At 40.5% G+C, this 21,108-nt stretch overlaps 1 protein-coding gene across 1 annotated transcript in view; it reads left to right on the top strand.

Moving 5' to 3' along the window:
• NBAS (NBAS subunit of NRZ tethering complex) overlaps positions 1-21,108 on the top strand; it is a 338,079-nt gene that overhangs the window by 83,463 nt on the left and 233,508 nt on the right. Inside the window, exons 13-20 of the mRNA XM_040622888.1 lie at positions 6,974-7,037; positions 7,917-8,110; positions 9,517-9,774; positions 10,491-10,616; positions 13,793-13,944; positions 15,178-15,318; positions 15,581-15,659; positions 20,764-20,868. Of these exons, the coding sequence (XP_040478822.1) occupies positions 6,974-7,037; positions 7,917-8,110; positions 9,517-9,774; positions 10,491-10,616; positions 13,793-13,944; positions 15,178-15,318; positions 15,581-15,659; positions 20,764-20,868 (1,119 nt within the window). The remainder of the gene's footprint in view (positions 1-6,973; positions 7,038-7,916; positions 8,111-9,516; positions 9,775-10,490; positions 10,617-13,792; positions 13,945-15,177; positions 15,319-15,580; positions 15,660-20,763; positions 20,869-21,108) is intronic.

Raw genomic sequence — 21,108 nt, 5'->3', positions numbered from 1 at the left:
GGTACTCCATCCCCTTACTCTCAGTCTGAATGCATCTTTGGGTTCGAAATGAGTCTCTTGTAGACAGCAAATGGATGAGTCATTTCTTTTTATCCAATCTGCAACCCTGTGGCGTTTATGGGAGCATTTAAGCCATTCATATTGAGACTGAATACTGAGAGATACGATTTTAATGATGCCATGTTGCCAGTAAAATCTTTGTATTGGTTGTGACTTTCTGTTCTGTATCACTCTTGGGGCCTTTTTACCTTTATAGAACCCCCCTTAATATCTCCTGTAGGGCTGGTTTCGTGGTTACGAAATTGGTCAATGACTGGCGATTCTGAAATGTCTTTATATCTCCATCAATTCTGAATGACAGCCTTGCTGGATAAAGGATCCTTGGCTTCATGTTTTTCTCTGAAAGAGCTTTAAAAATGCTCCCCCAACCCTTTCTCTCATTCCAGGTCTGTGTAGACAGGTCTGACGTAATTCTGATGCCTTTGCCTTGGTACGTGAAAAATTTCTTTGCCCTGGCTGCTTTCAATACTGTATCCTTGGATCTAATATTTGCGAATTGGACTCTGACGTGATGTGGCGTAGGTTTGTCGTGGTTGAGCTTGGGAGGGGTCCTCTCTGCCTCTTGGACACGAATGTTTGTTTCCTTTGCTAGATTAGGGAAGTTTTCAGCTACAATTTGTTCAAATATCTCTTCTAGACCTCTGTTTTTCTCCACCCCCTCGGGGATGCCGATAATTCTAACGTTGGACCGTTTCATTGAGTCAGTAATCCTCCGTAACCTACATTTGTGGGCATGGATTTTTTTTTTTTTTTTAAAGATTTTATTTATTTATTCGACAGAGATAGAGACAGCCAGCGAGAGAGGGAACACAAGCAGGGGGAATGGGAGAGGAAGAAGCAGGCTCATAGCGGGAGAGCCTGATGTGGGGCTCGATCCCAGATCGCCGGGATCAAGCCCTGAGCCGAAGGCAGACGCTTAACCGCTGTGCCACCCAGGCGCCCCATGGGCATGGATTTTTTTAAGACCAGCTTCTATTTTCGTTTTTTCCTCTATTAACCCATCCTCCAGTTCACTAACACGTTCCTCTGCTTCGGTGACCCTGGCCCTCAGAGCCTCTAGTTTTGTCTGCATTTGGCTCATAGAATTTTTAATTTCTGTCAGATTCACTCTCATTTCTGTCCTTAGGGATTCTATATTCTCAGTAACCTTTTCGTTAATACTTTTTTCAATTCTACTTATCATTTTGACCGTCGTTAGTCTGACTTCCATTTCTGATAATTTGGTTACATCCATATCTATTATTTCTGTGGCAGAGGCCACAGACTCACTGTCTTTTCTTCGCTGGCGGGGGGGGGGCTTCTCCTTCTTGTCATTCTGATGAGGAGAGGTTGCGGGGTTGTCCAGAACCCAAATTATTGCCTGGTTCCCAGGCTGTGCCCCTTGTTTTATAGGGTTCTTTGGGGATGTGGGCTTCTTTAAAGATTTTATTTATTTATTTATCTGAGAGAGAGAGACAGACAGCAAGAACGGGAACAGAAGCAGGGGAGTGGGAGAGGAAGAAGCAGGCTCCCAGCGCAGGAGGCCCATGAGGGACTCCTTTCCTGAACGCCGGGATCACGCCCTAAGCCGAAGACAGGCGCTCAATGACTCCGCCACCCAGGCGCCCTGGGTTGTGGGCTTCTTGATTTTTCTGCCTGCCTTCTGTGTTCTGGGGGAGGGGCCTGCCGCGCTGATACTCAGGCAACCCTGTTTGCGTAGAGTCTCCGTGTCCCCTGCGAGGGGGGATGGGGATGGGCACGCTGTGAGCTGGTATTTCCAGGCCTTTGTTCTCTGGGGCTTTCCCTGGCGGTTTGCCGTGCCTCTTCTGAGAGTAAGAGCAGCAGGGGCCGAATCCCAGCCTCTGTCTCAGAACAGAGGGATTGCGGCCCGTTCTCCACTGATGTTCTGGCCACTTTAACTCCGTTACTGTTGGTGCTGCTCAACCGTGCAGCGTCCTGGGATGGGCGCCCCACACCCGGCGTCCCAGCCCTCACTTCCAGGGCCAGCACATCTCTGTCCTTTGTGTTTCTAACGCCGCCAGCCACCCCGTGTGCTCCTGTTTCTCCGGGTCTCAGTCTATTTCTGGTGAGCACACCGGGATTCCGGAGTTCCGTGAGAAGCCTGGTGGCGCGCGCACCCGGTTCAGGGTCTTAGTCTGCTGTTTCGCGGGTGCCGACCGCGAGTCCGCCCGCTCTCCCGTGCAGGCGGCTCCCTCCCCCTTCCGTTTATCTTCCGATATCTGTGCGCGGTTTCATGGCTTCCCACTTCGTACCTCAATACTCAGCGCTGGAGATGTTCATTTGTAGAGATCCGGATGCATCTTCCTGCGTCTCAGGCTGATTCCGTGGTTGTTTAAGCTGGTCTGGTACCTATCCAGCTTGACTCAGGGGCCCGGCTGAAAAAGGGGTCCCCTACTCCTCCGCCATCTTAACTCCTGTAAGTGTATTCTTAGGACATTCTCCTCTGGGCTGCTGCTACACCATGAAGTGGGGACACTTCAGGCTGTTTCAGACACAAGGTAGCATGTCCTACAAAGCAGAGTGACATGGAGGTTACTTCTCTGACTATCTCAACTTGGTACCAGGAATGAGTACCCCTGGGGTGCATTCACAGGGGTCGTTGGTTCTTGGTGATCCTGCTCTCAAAGTACCAGGCTACAGAGTGTGTATCAGATGGCCTAAAGCATGGCCGGATCACGGGTCCCCTCATAGATAGAGTTTTTAGGGTTGAAATATGGTAAGTCTGGTGGAGTTTGAATAGTATGGGGGAAGCAGTGGGAATATCAGCGTTTTTGGGGGTGGGGAGGTACCTCTTAATCCCCTTTACCTATTTTTGCCTCCCCCCCACTCCTACAACTACCACTTTATTCTCTGTATTTATGAGTCAGTTTATATTTTCCTCCTTTGTTTTGTGTTTTAGATCCCTCATATAAATGAAATCGTATAGTATTTGTCTTTCTTTGTCTGACTTTTTCCACTTATCATAATACCCTCAAGGTCCATACATGTTGCCATGCAAATGGCAAGATCTCATTCTTTTGTATGGCTGAGTAATATTCCATTATATGTATATACCACATCTTTTTTACCTCCTGTGTGAGTGGAAACTGGGTTGCTTCCATATCTTGGCTGTTGTAAATAATGTTGCAGTGAACATGAGGGTTTATATATCCCCTCAAATTAATGTTTTTCTTTTTTTCTTTGCTTTCTTTCATTTTCTTTCTTTCAGGCTTTCATAGCCTGAAGCAGAGCTAAGTTTGGAATTTTGTTTGGGGCTTCTTTCTTAAATATACTATGCAGATAATTTCATCAGACTCACACATATTGTGAAGTTAAACATTTAGTTCACGTATCTAGAATGAATCTGCTAGGTGTACTGCAAAGGCAATAGCATATAAGTAGTTGGGTGTATATCCAGGAGAATTTAAAACAGATACTCAAACAAATACATTTACATACATGTTTGAGCAGCACTATTCACAACAGCCAGAAGTGGAAAAAAACTCAAATGTCCATTAATGGAAGGTAAATACCTACAATAGAATTCAGTCGTGATAAATACATACAATAGAATATTATTCAGCCATAAAAATGAACGAACTACTGATACATGTTATAATGTAGATGTACTTTGAGAACGTTATGCTACTTGAAGGAAGCCAGACACAAGAGGTTACGTGTTATATGAATTCATTTATAGGAAACATCCAGAATAGGTAAATCGATTTGAGGCAGAAAGCAGATTGGTAGGGGCTGAGGGGAGGGGAAGTGGGAAGTAACTGCTTACTGGGTTAGTGGTTTTATTTTGGATTGATAGAAATGCTTGGAAACTAAAAAAAGTGACAACACGGTGAATATACTAAATGTCACTGAATGCTCATTTTAAAATTGTTAATTTACATTATGTGAATTTTAGTTCAATAACAACAGAAATGACTTTGTGAACCCTCATTTCCCCCAGAACACCAAGACAAGCAAAAATGCAGATCATGAGAACTGATATTCTGTGCTTTACATAAATGGACCTACTTTTTTTTTTTCTTTTTTAAGATTTTATTTATTTTAAAACATGAGTGGAGGAAGGGGCAGAGGGATAGAATCTTCAAGCAGACTCTCTGCTGACTGCAGAGCCCCATGCAGGGCTCAATCCTATGACCCATGAATGAGATTATGACCCGAGCTGAAACCAATAACCAGATGCTTAACTGACTGAGCCACCCAGGCACCCCCTGACCTACTTTTTTTCCTGAATAATTGAGTACTTTGTTAACGTTTTATGTACTGTTTTTTATTTTTTAAAAATTTTTAATTAATTAATTTTTTTAACCTTTTGTGTACTGTTGTTCATGTTGTATTCTCTGACTGGAATGTCTTCCTCCCCCCATGTTCCGTGCCCAGGTTTTGTCCAGTTTTATAGTACCAAGTGTAGCACTTTCTTTATACCCTCTTCGTGTTTCTTAATCCTGTATTCAAAATGATCTCTTCATTCTCTGATACCCTTGGTGCTTTTATCTATACCTCTTTTTGGGTAGTTCTCAGATTTGAACTTGAGCTTAGTTCTCAGATTTGAACAGTTAATTTTATCTGTTTCTTAGCTCTCTGCCTGCTTGAGTTGTGGGACCTACAATATCTGATTTCTTTTCCCTCTTTTACAGTGTAAGTGCACAGTATTCATTGACTAAATAGCAGAAGAAACCACACTTTTTAGAGGGTGTGGGAATATTAGTACTATGTCAACTAATTTTCCTATAGCTTAGGCATTCTAATTAGAGTGCAAGGATTTAAAAGATTAATTAATTCACTTATTCAGCACTTAGCTACTATGACAGGTGAGCACCATGATGGATCTGGGAATATGAGGATGACTAACAAAGCTGTGGATGCAGAAGAACAAATCTTTACCTTGTGTTTAGAAATTGAAATTACAAGAGACACCCATTATTTAAGCCATCTGCATGGAACAGTCGAGTCCCAAAGTGTCTGGAGACTGACCCCCATAGACTAGTACTGCTCCTTCTCATCATTAGCTTGGATGAAGACAAGCCCGCCTTGAATTCTCAACGTACTTATGCCCCTTCGAGGATTTCTTTTGAAATTTTTTTGATCTTGCTAAATTTCATTGTGATCTATATGTACATAAATTTACCCAAGGCTGAATTATCAGTGTTGTTTCTTGTGGGACTTGAAGCTTTACTCCCTACTCCCCTAGTGTACTTCAGATGTCAGAAGGGATTCATACATGTCATCATATAAATCAATGGTGGCGTGCATGTGGTGCTGTGTGCATGTATGACCGATACTTCAGAGGGACTGAAAATGGATGATGTGCCCTACAAATGATCAAATAAGTGTTCAGTTAATTGATTATTTTCACTAATATATACCTTCTGGTGTTCTAAGTCTTTGAAAGTTAATTATCTTTTTTATGATAGAGTAAACCAGGACAGTCTGTTTCTTCCTTTTGTTATTTATTTAAATAGGCTTTTATGGTAATTTTTTGGATAAAGTTTAAAGAATTATATCTTTTATTCTCAGGGACTGCTTTGAGTGATTTATCGTAGTAGTGAGATCAGGAAGTTCTTTTAGGCCATGGAAAGAAGTATTAATTTTCATACTCTAAAGGGTTAGCCACTGAGAAATTGTTAATAACATATATGCTTGTTCTGTTACATTAGATGAAAAAGCATATTTTGACTAAATGTAGCATTACTTTTTTTAGGCTTATGATTTCAGATAAATAGCGAAATGAGTTTTTGCTGGCGTTTTCCCATAATGTTAAAATTCTGAAGATGAAATAATTAACAATGAGCCAAGAGGGTGTCTGTCAGTGCCTTAATCTCAATTGTTTTTTGATATTTGAGATTCTAGATAGTGGGCATGACATTATGGTCCATGAAATTAGAATATGAATAGCTGCAACATGGACGGGACTGGAGGAGATAATGCTAAGCGAAATAAGTCAATCAGAGAAAGACAATTATCATATGGCTTCACTCATTTATGGAACATAAGAAGTAGGAAGATCGGTAGGAGAGGAAGGGGAAGAAGAAAGGGGGGCTAAACAGAAGGGGGAATGAACCATGAGAGACTATGGACTCTGGGAAACAAACTGAGGGCTTCAGAGGGGAAGGGGGGGTGGGGGAATGGGATAGGCTGGAGATGGGTATTAAGGAGGGCACGTATTGCATGGTGCACTGGGTGTTATACGCAAGTAATGAATCATGGAACTTTACATCAAAAACTAGGGATGTACTGTATGGTGACTAACATAATAAAATATATTATTATAAAAAATAAAACAATAGAAACTTGGAAAAAAGAAGAATAGGAATAGATCAAGTTTGAGAACTGCATGTTTATAATTTTTTACTTAGTAAATTTTTAGTCCTAGGGAGTTAGAACTGGAGATAACATGGGGATTGCAGAGTCCTGTCTCAGAGCTAGACAGCTCAAGGCCTGGAGGGGTCACTCAGCTTACAAGTTGTAGGGGTAGGACTCGCATCCAGGCCGGCGTTATTTACAACAGCATAGCTATTCTCCTCCCAGAATACAAGTGTGTGTGTGTGTGTGTGTGTGTGTGTGTGTGTGTGTGTGTGAGAGAGAGAGAGAGAGAGAGAGAGAGAGAGAGGGTGCAGAACTGTGAGTGTATCTTGCTCTCATTTGTATTAATTGGATACTCACTATCTTACTGTTCTCATGCATGCTGTTTTCTTCATTACATTGAGTCACAGTAGTTGCATGTGTACATTTTAAGTGTAAGAACAAGATTATCAAGAGGAATAGATTTCAGCTAGGTGTAATATAACTAAGAGATCGAAGGAAAGCATCATTTCCATATTTATTTATTTCAAAAAATCCATAGTTCTTGATGATGTTCTCATGATTTTCTTACATTGTTGACTCAAGAAGTCCTGTGCATATTTTTCATATTTAGCCAGGCTATGATGACCTTAATCCTGATTGGAGACTTTCTATTGAGAAGAGAAAAAAAATCAAAGGTGAGTTGTATGAGATAAGATAATTAAAACCTTATGGGACTATTATTGTATAATAAAAGTGCTCTTTGGATGATATATGTAGGGGACGAAAAAAGATCTTTTTCTTTTTACTCTCAAAGGTCTCTGGCTGAGGCCCTGTAAAATTAGATTGACACAAACAGATTAACAGGAGAAAAACAAACAGAAGTTTCTAGCGTGTATATCGAGCTTATACGTGGGAGTACCCAGAAATGAGTTACTACAAGGGTTGTTTGGAAATTGGGCTTATTTATACAGCATCTTGGCAAAGGAACAATAACATTGTTAAGAGAAGTGACAAGACAAAGAAAAAGAACTTTGGGTTTCTCAAATTTCTTTATCTTAAAAGATTTATGTTCAAGTGGCATATTTTGAGGTGGTGATTCTGATCTCCTTCACAAGTTTAAGAGGAAATCAGCTTTGAAAACTATTGTATGTCTTTCTTAAATTTTTATTAAGAGTATAATTCTCTCATGTTGCTTGTCTGAAAAAGGATATATGAACATTTTCTAAAGCCTTTTATAACCCTTATGATATGTATACTTTTGCACTCACCAACCTTTCAGCTTATTCTGTTGAAAGTGGTGATATTATCTGTATATTCTTCATTTTTTAAGTGGAAAGACTTACAAATACTTACTCCTGCATCCTTAGAATTTTGGACTTTGGTAAATTGTTGGAGCTTAGATGTTTGTTAAATTACCTTTTTGTAAAAATTTGGGTGATGTCTTACAATTTATTTTTTCTTATTTAACGTGTTTAGGACCCAAATATGATTTTTAAATTGATCTTTGGACTAAATGTGTTGTATTTAAGCCACATTGGCGGCTGGACTTGTATTGATTTCTATTTCTCCATTAGATAAAGAGTCCTTTTACCCACTGATAGATGTAAATTGGTGGGCAGCCAACGCAGTGACTTTGGCTCGTTGCTCTGGTGCTTTGACTGTTTCATCAGTGAAAACTTTGAAGAATTTACTGGGAAAATCCTGTGAGTGGTTCGAACCATCACCTCAAGTCACTGCTACCCATGATGGAGGATTTTTAAGTTTGGAGGTAATGCTTTCCCTTTTAGAGCAGCTGGTGTGTTGGAAAGTAAACATTCATTTCCCCAAACATCTAAACACCTGATTTTAATGTAAATTTATGTTTTTAATGATGTCTGTCCATTTATTTATTTTTATTGAAGTGCGGCTATTTGATTTTTAAATTTTAGCTATTCCATTATCTAATCTTGTCCTTAAGAACAAAAACCTGTGATTGGAATCAGAGATTGAGTGCAGTATAAGAAAGATCTATTGTTTAGTCAATTAAAAAACTTGCATTGGAAGACTGAAGACAATGGAGTCATTTTGTTCTTTGTAAAGCATTTTTTCTTCACTGGCATGATAGTTTTTTTTTTCTTTTTCTTAGATTAGACATCTTAAAATGTAAAAGGTATTTCTACTTAAATATGGTTTTTAACAAACAGTTTTCCATGAAGTTGGGGAACTTAAAAATTCTGGGGCGCCTGGATGGCTCAGTGGTTAAGCATCTGCCTTCAGCTCAGGGCGTGATCTCGGCATTCTGGGATCGAGCCCCACATCAGGCTCCTCCGCTGGAAGCCTGCTTCTTCCTCTCCTACTCCCCCTGCTTGTGTCCCCTCTCTCGCTGGCTGTCTCTATCTCTGTCAAATGAATAAATAAAATCTTTAAAAAAAAAAAATTCTGATTCTTTTTAGTAAAGAAAGCTTGTTTGTCTCCTGTCAAAAGACTTGAAAATGGAGGCTAGTAATCTAAAATTGTGTTTTGGTCATTAAAAATTCTTATTCTAAGCCTTTCAAGGGTAAGGACCTTTAATAACTTTCACTTCAGTGCAGATTCACAAGTATTTTTTACCTCAAAGTTTGTTACCGAGTCTACAGATGTTATTTAAAGAGAACCGTGGCTTAAAATTGAAGCCAACTCTATTAAATGTAGGAATGAAAGTTATCTTTAACAGTCAGGCTTTCAGACTCAGAAGTTTGTGAAGCTGTTAGACATTTTCTTTTTAAAAAGGGAGGGAGGGCAGCAGAGCTATTCTCAGTAAAGCAAATAAATACCTTCATGTTTGTTTTCTAAATAGATGAAAAAATTCTGTTTCTCTGCAGCAGGTACAAAAATATCAAAAGTGAAGTAATTAGCATTCTTTTTATTTTCCTAAAATAACTGCCAGACATATATTTGGAAGATCATATTAATGAGCCATTAGGAAAACAGGGTTTAGTTTTGGAGATTTGGAGCCAGTAAGGCAGTGGATACTTCTGGAGCTGTTGATGTGTGTGCTGTTTGTTTTTGGGCTCCTCTGAAGTCTGCTCTCTGTCTTCATCGTGTGGCTCATGTCATACATCGAACCAGAGTAGACTGAAAAATACTTTTCTCATGGACCCTAGAGCTTGTCTTGAGTTCCTCACTACTGACTTAGCATCTCCTTTTTCAATTTAGTGTGAGATTAAACTTGCCCCCAAACGATCTCGTTTGGAGACTCGGGGTGCAGATGAAGATGAAGGGGAAGAGGATTCTGATTCTGATCAGGAGGTATCTGCCAAGGCTCGCTACTTCGGCTACGTAAAACAGGGCCTGTATCTGGTGACAGAGATGGAGCGCTTCGCACCTCCACGGAAACGCCCGCGAACCATTACCAAAAACTACCGCCTCGTGAGTTTGCGCTCCACGACTCCGGAGGAGCTTTATCAGAGGAAGGTGAGGGAGCATCCTATCACTATCAGAGTTCACAGGCCTGCAGATTTTATTCCAGTGAGAAAAAACTAATTTTTTAATACAGAAATTTAAAGAGGGACGGCCCTATCATTGATATGTTAGAAATATCAGTAGGATAGAGCTTTTGAAAATAGTGCTGGCTTTTGGGCCTGAGGAGTCAACATGAGAACAGTGGAGGAAAGATGAATTCGCTTACTGTCCACTTGTGGCTTAGCCGGGTCTCTGTTGCCCTTCACGGGGCCTTCAGCTCTGACCTTATCGTTGTTAAGTACGGCTGTCTGCTCAGACCACACGTGGTGAGGGAAGAAATGCAGGCTTGCTTTCCGGTCAGGGTTTGCTTGGGAAGCAGATTAAATCCACCCCGAGCATCCTAGTCGTTTGTGTTGTTCCTGCAGCGTCCCGGGTGGGCCCTGGACTCGGAGTCAGGCTGTTGGCACTCCTTTCCTGGTTTTGCCTGTTTTACTCTATAAATGTGGGCATTTCAGCTGTCGCTCAGCTTTCTGTTGAGTGTGGAAAGAAACACTTGCTCTATCTGCCCCTAACAGGTCCGTGGGCTTTGGGTGCCACCGTGCACATGAGAAGAGTTAGTGCGTCACATGCTAAAGGTTAAGGGGTCATCCTCATCCATCACATCATTACAGTGACACTGTGGACGATTCAGTAATGTAATGTTCCTGTTCCCATTTCCTTGTCCTAAGATTGAAAGTGAAGAATATGAGGAAGCCTTGTCTCTGGCTCAGACCTATGGCCTGGATACTGATCTCGTGTATCAGAGGCAGTGGAGGAAGTCTGTGGTCAACATTGCTTCAATTCAGAATTACTTGGTATGTTTAAATATTTTGGTAACATGGTAAAATTCAAATGTATGGATATATATATATATATATTTTTGATTATTGGGCTTCATATTGGAGCATTTTGTATTGCTGACATTTCTAAAGCTGAAGCGTGTTTTAGTCAAAGCAGAGAAGTTATCTTTTATCTGGTTGCCTTGGCCTTGCAGCTGAAGTTTGGTGCTGAAGATGTGTGAACAGATCCTCACTGATAAATCAGCTAACTGCCTGATTTTGGCCTAATCCTTTCTCTTCTTCTACCTCAATTACCTTTCTTCACCTGTATCATTCAGGGTCCCCTCAGGAGCCAGAAACCACCTAGTAATTTGAACAGGGAAAGTTTTAATATGGAGCATTATTTTCTAATGAGATTTGCTATAAAGGGGTAAAGAGAACCCTAAGGAATACCTTAGGGCTGAAGGAGCATACCCAAGGAGGGAACAAACTTGGAAGGGAGGCCTTCTCCCTTGGTCTGTGATTCAGACCTCATTGAACTTTGAAGGACAGGTTGGGGCACATTGGATGGAAGAGTTCTTTGGGATGCCTTAGGCCAGGGCTGGTTCTTAGTTGCCAAGGTTGGCAGGTAGGGAAAGGTGGGATGATGGGCAAGCTGATGCCTATAGCTAGGGTGCGCTGGAAAGCTGAGGTTGGGGGTTGGACAACCTCAGATAAGGAACCATGGCCAGGACTGAAAAGAAAAAGCTCCTAGTATGCAGGTGGGCATAGTCTAGGAAGAACCGCCCCCCCCCCAGCCCCCGTCAACAGGTGCCTGGGAGATTCACTGGGAAGGAATCTGCCCATGGGAGTAACAGCTGAAATTCAGTGGGAAATTGTGTTCAGCAGGAGTAAGTGGGGAAGCAGGCACTTCTGGATGTCCCCTACATGCATTGCTGGCTGCGAAGCCATGGGAACAAGTTTAGAACCTGAGCACGTTAGGACCAGAAACCAGAGCCTTTCCTCTGCAGTGGCCCTCTAGCACCCTCTCTTGATGGAGCTTGATATTCTGTCGGTTGCAAAATGGAAATGCTGTCCATCCCATGACTGGCAGTGAGGAGAGATTTTGAAGCTGAGAGGCAATAGATAAGTGACACATCAAGTTTGCCAAATTCTCCTTCTTTGTTTAAATCTTAGAGCTGGATTCCTCCTGCTGCCTGGGTTGAATTTGTTACGCAGCCTGTGTATGGGGACCCTGGGCACCTTTGTGAGGGTGCAGTTGGATTTATGGCATGCTTTAAAGAGGGCCTGACTGCTCATGTGACTTTTAGAAGAGGAAAATGCCTTTGCATTTAGGAAGATCTGAGAAATGTTGGGAAAGTTTCATGGTAATTGTTTTCCATAAAAGTCATGTACATGAGTAATTAGAAATAACATAATCTGAAAAAGTTATAAGAAGTTGATGCTTCAACCATTTTGGAAGATAAACTGTTAACAAGTAAGACACTGGAGAAGAGAGAGCATGGGAGATAATGAAATAAAGGAAGAAGAAGTTGCTTGTATTTCTTTTAAAAGATCAGAACACCAAAGCAGTATTATCTTTCTTCTTTTGTGACTCAGGACAGTGAGTTGTGAGTTTATGTATACCCATTCAGGGCTTTTTCTGGAACACAATAAAGGACAATTTTGGTGCCTGAAGGAGCTGACAGGTGTTGAGAGACAAAGCAAGTACATTTTTTTATTGGGAGAAATACTTAATTCAGCTAAATAAATAGGCAGTTAAGAGTAAAAGCACTAGGTGAGAGAAGGTGAAAGGAGTACAGGAGAAGCATAAATATGGCCTTCCCTTTTAGGGAGCTTATAATCTTTCTGAGAAGATAAGCTTCATGACTAAAATATAAATAACCATACAAGACGATTCCAGATAAATGCTGTGGGAACCTAGTGAAAGTAGCAGTCATTTTAGACCCAGTGGTTATGGAAGGCTGTAGAGTGAAGACATTTTGAGCAGGTTTGAGAGACTTCAGAGCAGGCATCCGGGAGTTAGAAGAGAGGAAGGCATTCTTCATGGGACAAATGGTATGAGCAAATTAAAAGAAAATGAGCATGGCCTGTGGCATTGACTGAATTTGTCCTAGTCATTGCTTCATGTCTGTATTATTACTTGGCCCCTAGTAAATATTAGGTGACTAGAAAATATTTCTTGGATGAGTAAATGAGCTCTGTAAGTAAACCCATCTGCTTGATTAGATATTCAACAGCAGTGAACTTTGGGAAATATGATTAGAAGATACATTGATGTGGGTTCTGGAGAATGTGGAAGGCTTGTGATGACTTAGGCTTCTTATCTTTAGGATAATGGGGAAACGTGGATTTTTGACTGTGGAGGTGCAGAGGGAGGTGGTGCAGAGGATGACTGGCGTGGAAGGAAAGTGTTGGTGGGAAACCCTGCTAAGGGGAAGGGTCTCCTGAGATGTCACAGGTGTCATGTGCTGGTGACATGGACTGGTATGGAGGCCATAGAGCTGGAGAAGGGAAAATGAGTTAAGAGACATTGGAAGAAAGAACTGATAGAATGGAATGTGTAAAGGAATGCAGGGTAGCAGTCAAATCTTACTTAAAACTTATAACCACAATGACTCTTTCTTGGAAGAGGGCAAGTCAGAGATTTTGAATGGAGTCAGAGGAAGCAGTAGGGAGGGAGGAATCGGCCCTTGGTCTTTCCAAAGAATAGCATATCATGGCTTTTTATGATTAAATGATCATCTGCACTTTGTGTTACATCTCATGGTCAAGTAAATATAGAACTTTGATGTGCTATGCCTCATTAGTTTTGTTTCAAAGTGAAGCATGCTTGTTACAATAGGATATATCTTATCTTGCCTTTCTGCTTGTTTTTCTACTCTATTATATAGCCCAAATGCAAACTAACGAGCAGCTATAAAAACTTGGGTAGAGCTTTTTTATATTTCTGAAAAAGAGTCCTGAGCTTTGTGTTTCAGTGTGTCTCAGAAGAAAAAAGAAACCATGGGAATCTCATTTTCTACATCCCATTCCAGTCACCATTATGGAATTAGCCTTTTCCTGTTGAGCTTCTCTAGCAGCTGCCTGTGGCAAAGGGCTTAGGTAGCTGTACTCCCTTAGGTCTAGCTTTATGATTCTAGAAGGCAGTTGTCACATGCTGTCAGCTGTCATGGGTTCTTTAATGCCTCTGTTTTTTTATTTGTATCCAGAGCAAAATAAAGAAACGATCCTGGGTTCTTCATGAGTGTTTGGAGAGAGTTCCTGAGAATGTGGAGGCTGCGAAGGAACTGCTTCAGTATGGACTGAAAGGCACAGACCTGGAGGCCCTGGTAGCAATCGGGAAAGGAGCAGATGATGGCAGGTTGGTCACAGAAAGATTTGGATCCAAGAGTAAAGGTGACTTTGTGAAAACATTGAAGCTGAGACAGGGCAGAGGGTAAACTTTTCTTTATTTAGCTTATCCTGTAATGAGACAGTTGCCTTCGATCAATGCTTCTCTTATCTGAGGTCACAGCTTTCTTTCCCTTGAGTTAAATATGTGTACGTATGATAGCTTGGTGCTGAGAAGAGAGCGGATTCAATAAACCTTTATCGGATCCCGGCAGTTTCTTAGCTGTGGGCTAAAGGTACGTACCTGGGAGCTCTTACTAGTCAGGAGCACCCCCTTGGCAAGTGTGAGCTTCATTCACTTTGTCTGTCTTGGCCTCGTACCTCCTTTAGAGAATTCAAGTGATTAAATTGTGTGTTTTATGAAAGCACTTTGTGAACTTGTAAGTAGCACACAAATGTCTGTTGATAATAATAGTAAAGTTATTTGACATTTGGAATTTTTTAAAGATATAAGTGTGATGGTATATTTAATAAGTACTGTAAATGAGACTGACATGCATTACCATTTTTAAACCTTATTTTTTTTGTACTGTAATTAATTTTAAGTAATCTCCTTGCCCAGTGTGGGGCTTGAACTCATGACCCCAAGATCAAGAGTTTCATGTTCTATGGACTGAGCTAGCCAGGCACCCCTCAAATTTCATTTTACTGTTATTTGTTCATTCATTTTATTTATTTATTTTTAAGATTTTTATTATTTATTTGAGAGAGAGCAAGCATGCGTGAGAGAGAGCAGGGGGAGGGGCAGTGGGAGAGGGAGAAGCAGACTCCCTGATGAGCAGGGAGCTAGGCTCCATCCAAGGACCCTGGGACCATGACCTGAGCTGAAGGCAGACACTTAACTGACTGAGCCACCCAGGCGCCCCTATTTATTTTTTAAGTCAACCATTTTAAAACCTTAAATAGAAGTGTAAACTCTGGGCAACATTTTCTTCCTGGACTGTTTCATGTTGGGTGAGTATAACCTCACATGTTTTCCGAAGTAGTTTTCATTGCCATGATTTAAAAATTTTTGTATGCGATGATTAGTGATGACTTTTGCTCATCCTGTGGATATAATGAGTCAATCACTTTGCTTACAATAGAAAAGCTTTCTTTCAAATAATTGGTTCTTTCTGTTTCTGTGGAAATCAACGTAGGAATAAAGTCAGCCAGAGTAGGGGAAAACAGCTTGCACTAATAGCTTTGGGGTTTTTCCTTCCAGATTTACATTACCGGGTGAAGTAGACATTGAGTGTATCCCCTATGAGGAGCTTTCACCGCCCGATGAAGAGCCTGCTGAGAGTAAGAAGGAGAAGAAGATCAAGAAGAGAAGGGAACTACTTAAATTAGTGAACTTTGCAAAGTACATGATTTATTACTGTTCGTTTGGTACTGTCTTTAAAATAACTAGTCATTTAAGTGTGTTCTTTACTAGGATTAATTGCTCTGAATTATTCCAGCAACTTATATCAAACGCAGTTAGTATTATTTTACCCTTGTGCTTTTGTGCATTGTTCCGTCAGTTTGGGGCTCAATGGAATGTCATTATTTTTATTCTATTTTGACTCATAGAGAAGTGTGCTTCTGTGTTAATATAAGTGGCCTAATAGAGTTATTCACAACAGGTTAACGCTGGAACAAAAGGAACTTTGCCGTTGTAGACTGAAATTATTAACCTACTTAGATCGGCTTGCAACATACGAGGTAAGGAGCAGTTTTAATCAAACCAATTATGTTTATTCGATCTATCATCATAAATGCTGTGGCTGCCCTAGTATCTGGCATTCTTGATCTTTATAACTGTTTATGTTTTAGGAAAAATTCATTTTGTGCAGAAGCAGTTTCTCTTACATATCAGCTTTGGTAAAAATTAGAGACCGTGGAAGGCAGAAGTTGTGTTAGTCTAGGGCGTAGAAATGCTTAACCATTTCGGTGTATCTGTATTTTCTAGATATATGATCCTTTTCATTTACTTTTATTTTACGTTTTGACTTTAAGGTTATGGCAATATAGCTGTCTCCAATACCAAACTCCAACTACCAATTCCAATATAGCTGTCTCCAATACCCAATATACACTGGGTTTTAATAATCCTAATATGAATATTTCTGACTCTTTTTATTTTAATGATTTGATAGTGGGTTGAATTTAGTTGGTTGAACTTGAATCCAAATTATGGCCAAAATGAGACACTTGAACTTTAAAAAAAGGTGTACTTTATTTTTATTTATTTAGGGACACAAACACTGATGTTTCCATGTTCAGTAGCACAATTCAGATGTTAAAAATATTTCAGCAGGGGCGCCTGGGTGGCACAGCGGTTGAGCGTCTGCCTTCGGCTCAGGGCGTGATCCCGGCGTTACGGGATCGAGCCCCATGTCAGGCTCCTCCACTATGAGCCTGCTTCTTCCTGTCCCACTCCCCCTGCTTGTGTTCCCTCTCTCACTGGCTGTCTCTATCTCTGTCAAATAAATAGATAAAATCTTAAAAAAAAAAAAATTTTCAACAAATATACATATTTCAGATTGCTTTTTCACGTGGCCCTCACAGCTGAAATTACCCAGAAATTAATATAAATTTCTCACTTTTAAAGTTTGACTTTACTTGCAGGTTACTTCCTCCATCTGTGTTAGTCCTCCTTCCTATGGGCATACCTGTCTCGGCTCTTGGTACTGGCACATAGCAGGCACTCAGTAAATGTGACCTCTAATGATGTGATTGATGCTTGTCCCCAGAATAACGGAGGTACTTAGTACTTCTAATGCGTGTGGGCAGATCCGAAAGCATTTGGTTTCCCACCTGCTAATGAAATAGAAATGTTTTCAAACAAAATACCACTGACAAAAGAGGGCTATTTATGGTTTCTAGAAAACATGGTAGTGAGTATATCATTTCATACAAACAAGTTGCAAAAAGTTCCTAATAACTTTTATCTATAGGTATGGCTAGTTTGATTGTTGGATAGTCATGTTATTTTAAAGCATATCCTTTCATTGTGTTGGAGTTTTATTTTGAGGTAATACATAAAAGCATGTTATGAACTACAGAAGTCGGTTCAGGTATGGTTTATTATGTTTTCTTAGCCTTTGTTTTACTAAATTTTATTGATTTTGAGATGTTAAAGAGTTCCATAAAATGTTCAGAGTTTGACTATCCAGTTAATTTACTTTCATTATCCTTTAGTTATTAAATTGCTCTTTTCCTATTTGGCAGTTGTAAGTACATTTACTAGTGCATGGTGTAAAGTATTTGTTGAGCCCATTTTCTTAGGGAATTAGGCTAATTAGGCTTTCGTAAAGTAGGTGAAGTTGATGAATTCGGCTGTTAAAACTTAAAAATGAAGATGTTCAGATAATAGTGGCTCACCAGCTAGATAGTAGTAGAGATAGCCATTGCATTTTAATCCTGGGACATAGCTTATTTTATGAATTTTGTGATAAATTAGATAAAAATGGATTCATTTCAATGTGACACAAGTGCCTGGTATGTACCATCATGGCAGTGCTGGAGGGGATGGAACTATCCTTCTGGAGTCCGCATTATGTAGGCAGTAAGTGATGACAGTGATGTGTGAAGAATTGATGAGAGAGCATAGTGGAGAAAAACATTCCATTTTTTCCCAGGGACGTCCGAAAAGTCTCTACATAGGAAGCGATATTCCAACTAGTCCTTAAAAAGAAAGGCAGGCAGATTTAGGGGGCTGGGGAGTACTATGAGGGGGACATGGGAGCAGAAGGTTCGTGAAGGTGTAGGGCTTTTGTCTTGTTGGCTGCTATAGCCCCAAGCTCAAATCGGTACCCAGCTCCTTGAGGAGCTCAGCAAATATTTGTTGAAGCAATGGATAGGTAAGAGAATACCTTAAGAAATACCAACACGTTAGTTGAGGACTTACCATTTGTCAGCCACTGTGCCGGGTACTGAATCCAGATTATTTCTCAGCAGTCCTTTCAGGCAGGTACTATTCTCCTTCCAGTTTTCTGGATATGAAAACTGAGGCTTGGGGAAGGAAAGTAATTTGCTGAAGTAGAAAGCAAGAACTCATAACAAGGTCTCTTGGATTCATTAGCCTACGCGATAATCATCATGCTGTATGAAGAAAGGCCTAGTTGGGTGAAAGGAGATGGGGTGCACCTGACAGTGTGAGCTGGTGGGAGGGGGCAGCACAGACCAAACGGAGAAGAGGTGGTTAGAATAGTTTCTGGCCACGTTTTGAAAGGTCTCTCATGCTGTGTAAGGAATGGAGTTGAACTGTTAGAGGATGAGTGAGTTTAGGAAAGAACAGGAAGTGGGAAGTGCAGACAGTAGTTGTAGGCAGCTCTTTCAGGAAGTTTTGTTTCAAGGGAGCCAAGAAGATGGTGTTAGCTACAGGGTATATAAAATTAAGAGTTATTTTTTTAATAGAAGGAAGAAGTATTGTTTGTATGCTAATGGGAAGGAAGCAGTGGAGGGTGAGGAGGAATTTATCGAACAGAAGAAAAAGGAGGTAATGGCATGATTATAGAAAAGAGAGAAATGGGATTTGGAGCATGAGTAGGGTTCGGGGCTGTTTGGGGACCAGATGTATGTACTTTTTCTGTTGTAACTGAAGGAAGGAAAGTCCTAGTGGTATAGATGCAGGTAGATGTACAGTTTTAGTAGGTTGGAACATGAATGGATATCCCGTCTAATAGTGTCAGGTAAAAAATCATACGAAGCAAGTTCTGAGTTGAGAAGGGAGACGGGAATGAGTGTTGGAAGTCTGGAAATAATGAAAGACTTGTGGAGAAGTTCCTAACAGTATAGGGGAGAAAACTTGTTAGGGAAATATAATAGCATTAAGGGACAGCAGATCTGATTTGAATTTATAAAATGTCAAACCTTCCTTAAAGTATAGAGAATAGTATAATGAACCCGGATGTACTTACTGCCCAGTTCAACCATTTTGCCAATCTTGTGTCTTTTACTCTCTACTCCTGCCTTTTCTTGCACTTAGTTTTAAAGCAAATCCTAGACATCTTATCATTTCCCCATAAATACTTAAGTATGTGTCTGTAATTGGTAAAGACTTAAAAAAATAACCACAATAACAGTATTATTTCTGAGAAAATTGGCAGCGTTCCCTAATATCATTTGCTATCCACTTGATGTTCAGATTTCCTTGGTCACCTCACAAATGGTTTTACAGTTGGTTCATTTGAATCCGGACCCTAACAGGGCTGAGATCTTGAAATGAGAATTGTCAGCTTGGTTTTGTGATAGTTTTTCAGACTCCTGGTTACTTGTAATAAGGGTTCATAGTTGCCTTGGACTAAGGATGAGATTTTGCCAGGTGAGTATGATGAAGGGAAAGAAGTAAGGGATTAAAGAAGTCTTTATAATGATGGACCAGGGACTAAGCTGGTTGGAAGGGATAAGAGAGTTGGAGGAGAGATAGCAGGTGAAAAATGCAGGGTCAGTGGACTGGATGTCTCAGTGACTTTGAGGAATTGCTGGAATGCCATGTACTGGCTTAAGTGGGGCGGAACAGGGGGGAAGGAGCAGTTGCTCAAGAGTTCAGTGTTTGATATGGAGATGTCCCAGAAACTTCCTTCTTGGTGATGGTAAAGATCCCGAGTGGTGGTAGGATGTGTAACTGTGATGGAATAAAGGGAACGATTATTGTGGATGAGGAGTCAGGGAACTGAGAACATTTTTGAAATGTTTTCTTTCTTGGTTTCCGTGAGTATGCGTTGAACACTCCCCCGCCCACTTTACTTCTCTGGCTGCTTCTGCATTTGCTTTTCAGATGCAGATTCCTGCCCTCCCTGCTTCAACTTCTTCTCCCTTGAAATCATATTCACTTCTGTGTTAGTAACAGTATGGCATATATGTGACTCATCTTACTCCAGAACTCTGGACCTGTCTATCTACCTGCCTTCTGGGAGGCTCCTTTTAGGCGTGCTATAGTTCCAAGCCCAACATATTTGCAGGTGATCTTCTCAAGCCTCCACCCTCCCTCTCTCACCTCCTCATTCTTGTCTCTCTCCTACCTCAGTAAACTAATTCAGTCAATAAGTAATTACTGGTTACTTATAATGAAAAGCAGTGTGCTGGGTATCTGGGGTTCAGCATCGAACATGACAGACAGGAGCCCTATGTCATACAGTGCAAGGGGTTGATCCTCACTTGCAGTTGCCATGGCTAACTCCTATTTGTCTTTTATATCCCAGCTTCGGAGCCACCTCTGGGAAGCCTTCCTTGCCTTCCCCGAACTAGTTTTATAAAACTACCCTCCCTCTGGGTTTCCCTTTACCTGTTCCTGTGTGCTTGTTTGTCTTTCCTACTAGATTTTAAGCAATTTGGAGGGCAGGAAACGTGTTTCGTTCATCATATCACTGCTGCCTATCACCGTGCCCCTAGCACATAGTAGACACTCAGTAAATATTTGTTGAACGAATGAATGGTTCAGTCTGCATCTTACATCGATTGCCAGCAGCCGTGAAGTTAATCTGAAGTTCTCCTACAGATGCCGGTGCCCATAATACACAACCGTGTATAACGGTTGCTTATTTGTTTTTAGCAGGTGGTGGGTTTTGGTTGTCTTACTGTAATTAATTTTTTAATGCCTATTTCATTTACTTTTTAATTTTTTTTGATTATTAGCATTTATAAATACAGCCGTTTTCAAAATAAAGGCAAGAATGCAGATGTACGACTTCAGTTAACAGTTGATAGTTTAATTAATTCAGGGCTTATTTATTTAGGGAGGCAGAGTTGTAAAGATTTTTAATATTTTCTTGTCACTCGTATTTAAAAGCCTTTTCATTATTAAGTCACTCTTTCCCCTCAGGAAATCCTAGGAGTGCCTCATGCCTCTGAACAGAGATACGATGCTGAATTCTTCAAGAAGTTCAGAAATCAGAATATCGTTCTCTCAGCAAGAACTTATGCTCGGGTAATTTCTTCTTTGTAAATAAAATAATTATGGTTATTAACACTTTCTAAATCTCTGCGTTGTGCAGTTAATGTATTTGCCTGCATTTACCATCATTTCACTTTGTTGTAATATTAATGTAGAGAAAATGGAATTATATTTTTAAAAATGTTTATTCATTGTCCCTCTGCCCCTCCCCCTGCTCATGCTCACTCTCTCTCTCACTCTCAATAAATAAAATCTTAAAAAAAAAAAAAAAAA

Source organism: Ursus maritimus, unplaced genomic scaffold, assembly GCF_017311325.1.
Source record: "Ursus maritimus isolate PB19 unplaced genomic scaffold, ASM1731132v1 scaffold_6, whole genome shotgun sequence".
NCBI lineage: Eukaryota > Metazoa > Chordata > Mammalia > Carnivora > Ursidae > Ursus > Ursus maritimus.
The sequence above is the reverse complement of the archived record's forward strand: the minus strand, read 5'-3'. Positions and strand labels throughout refer to the sequence as shown.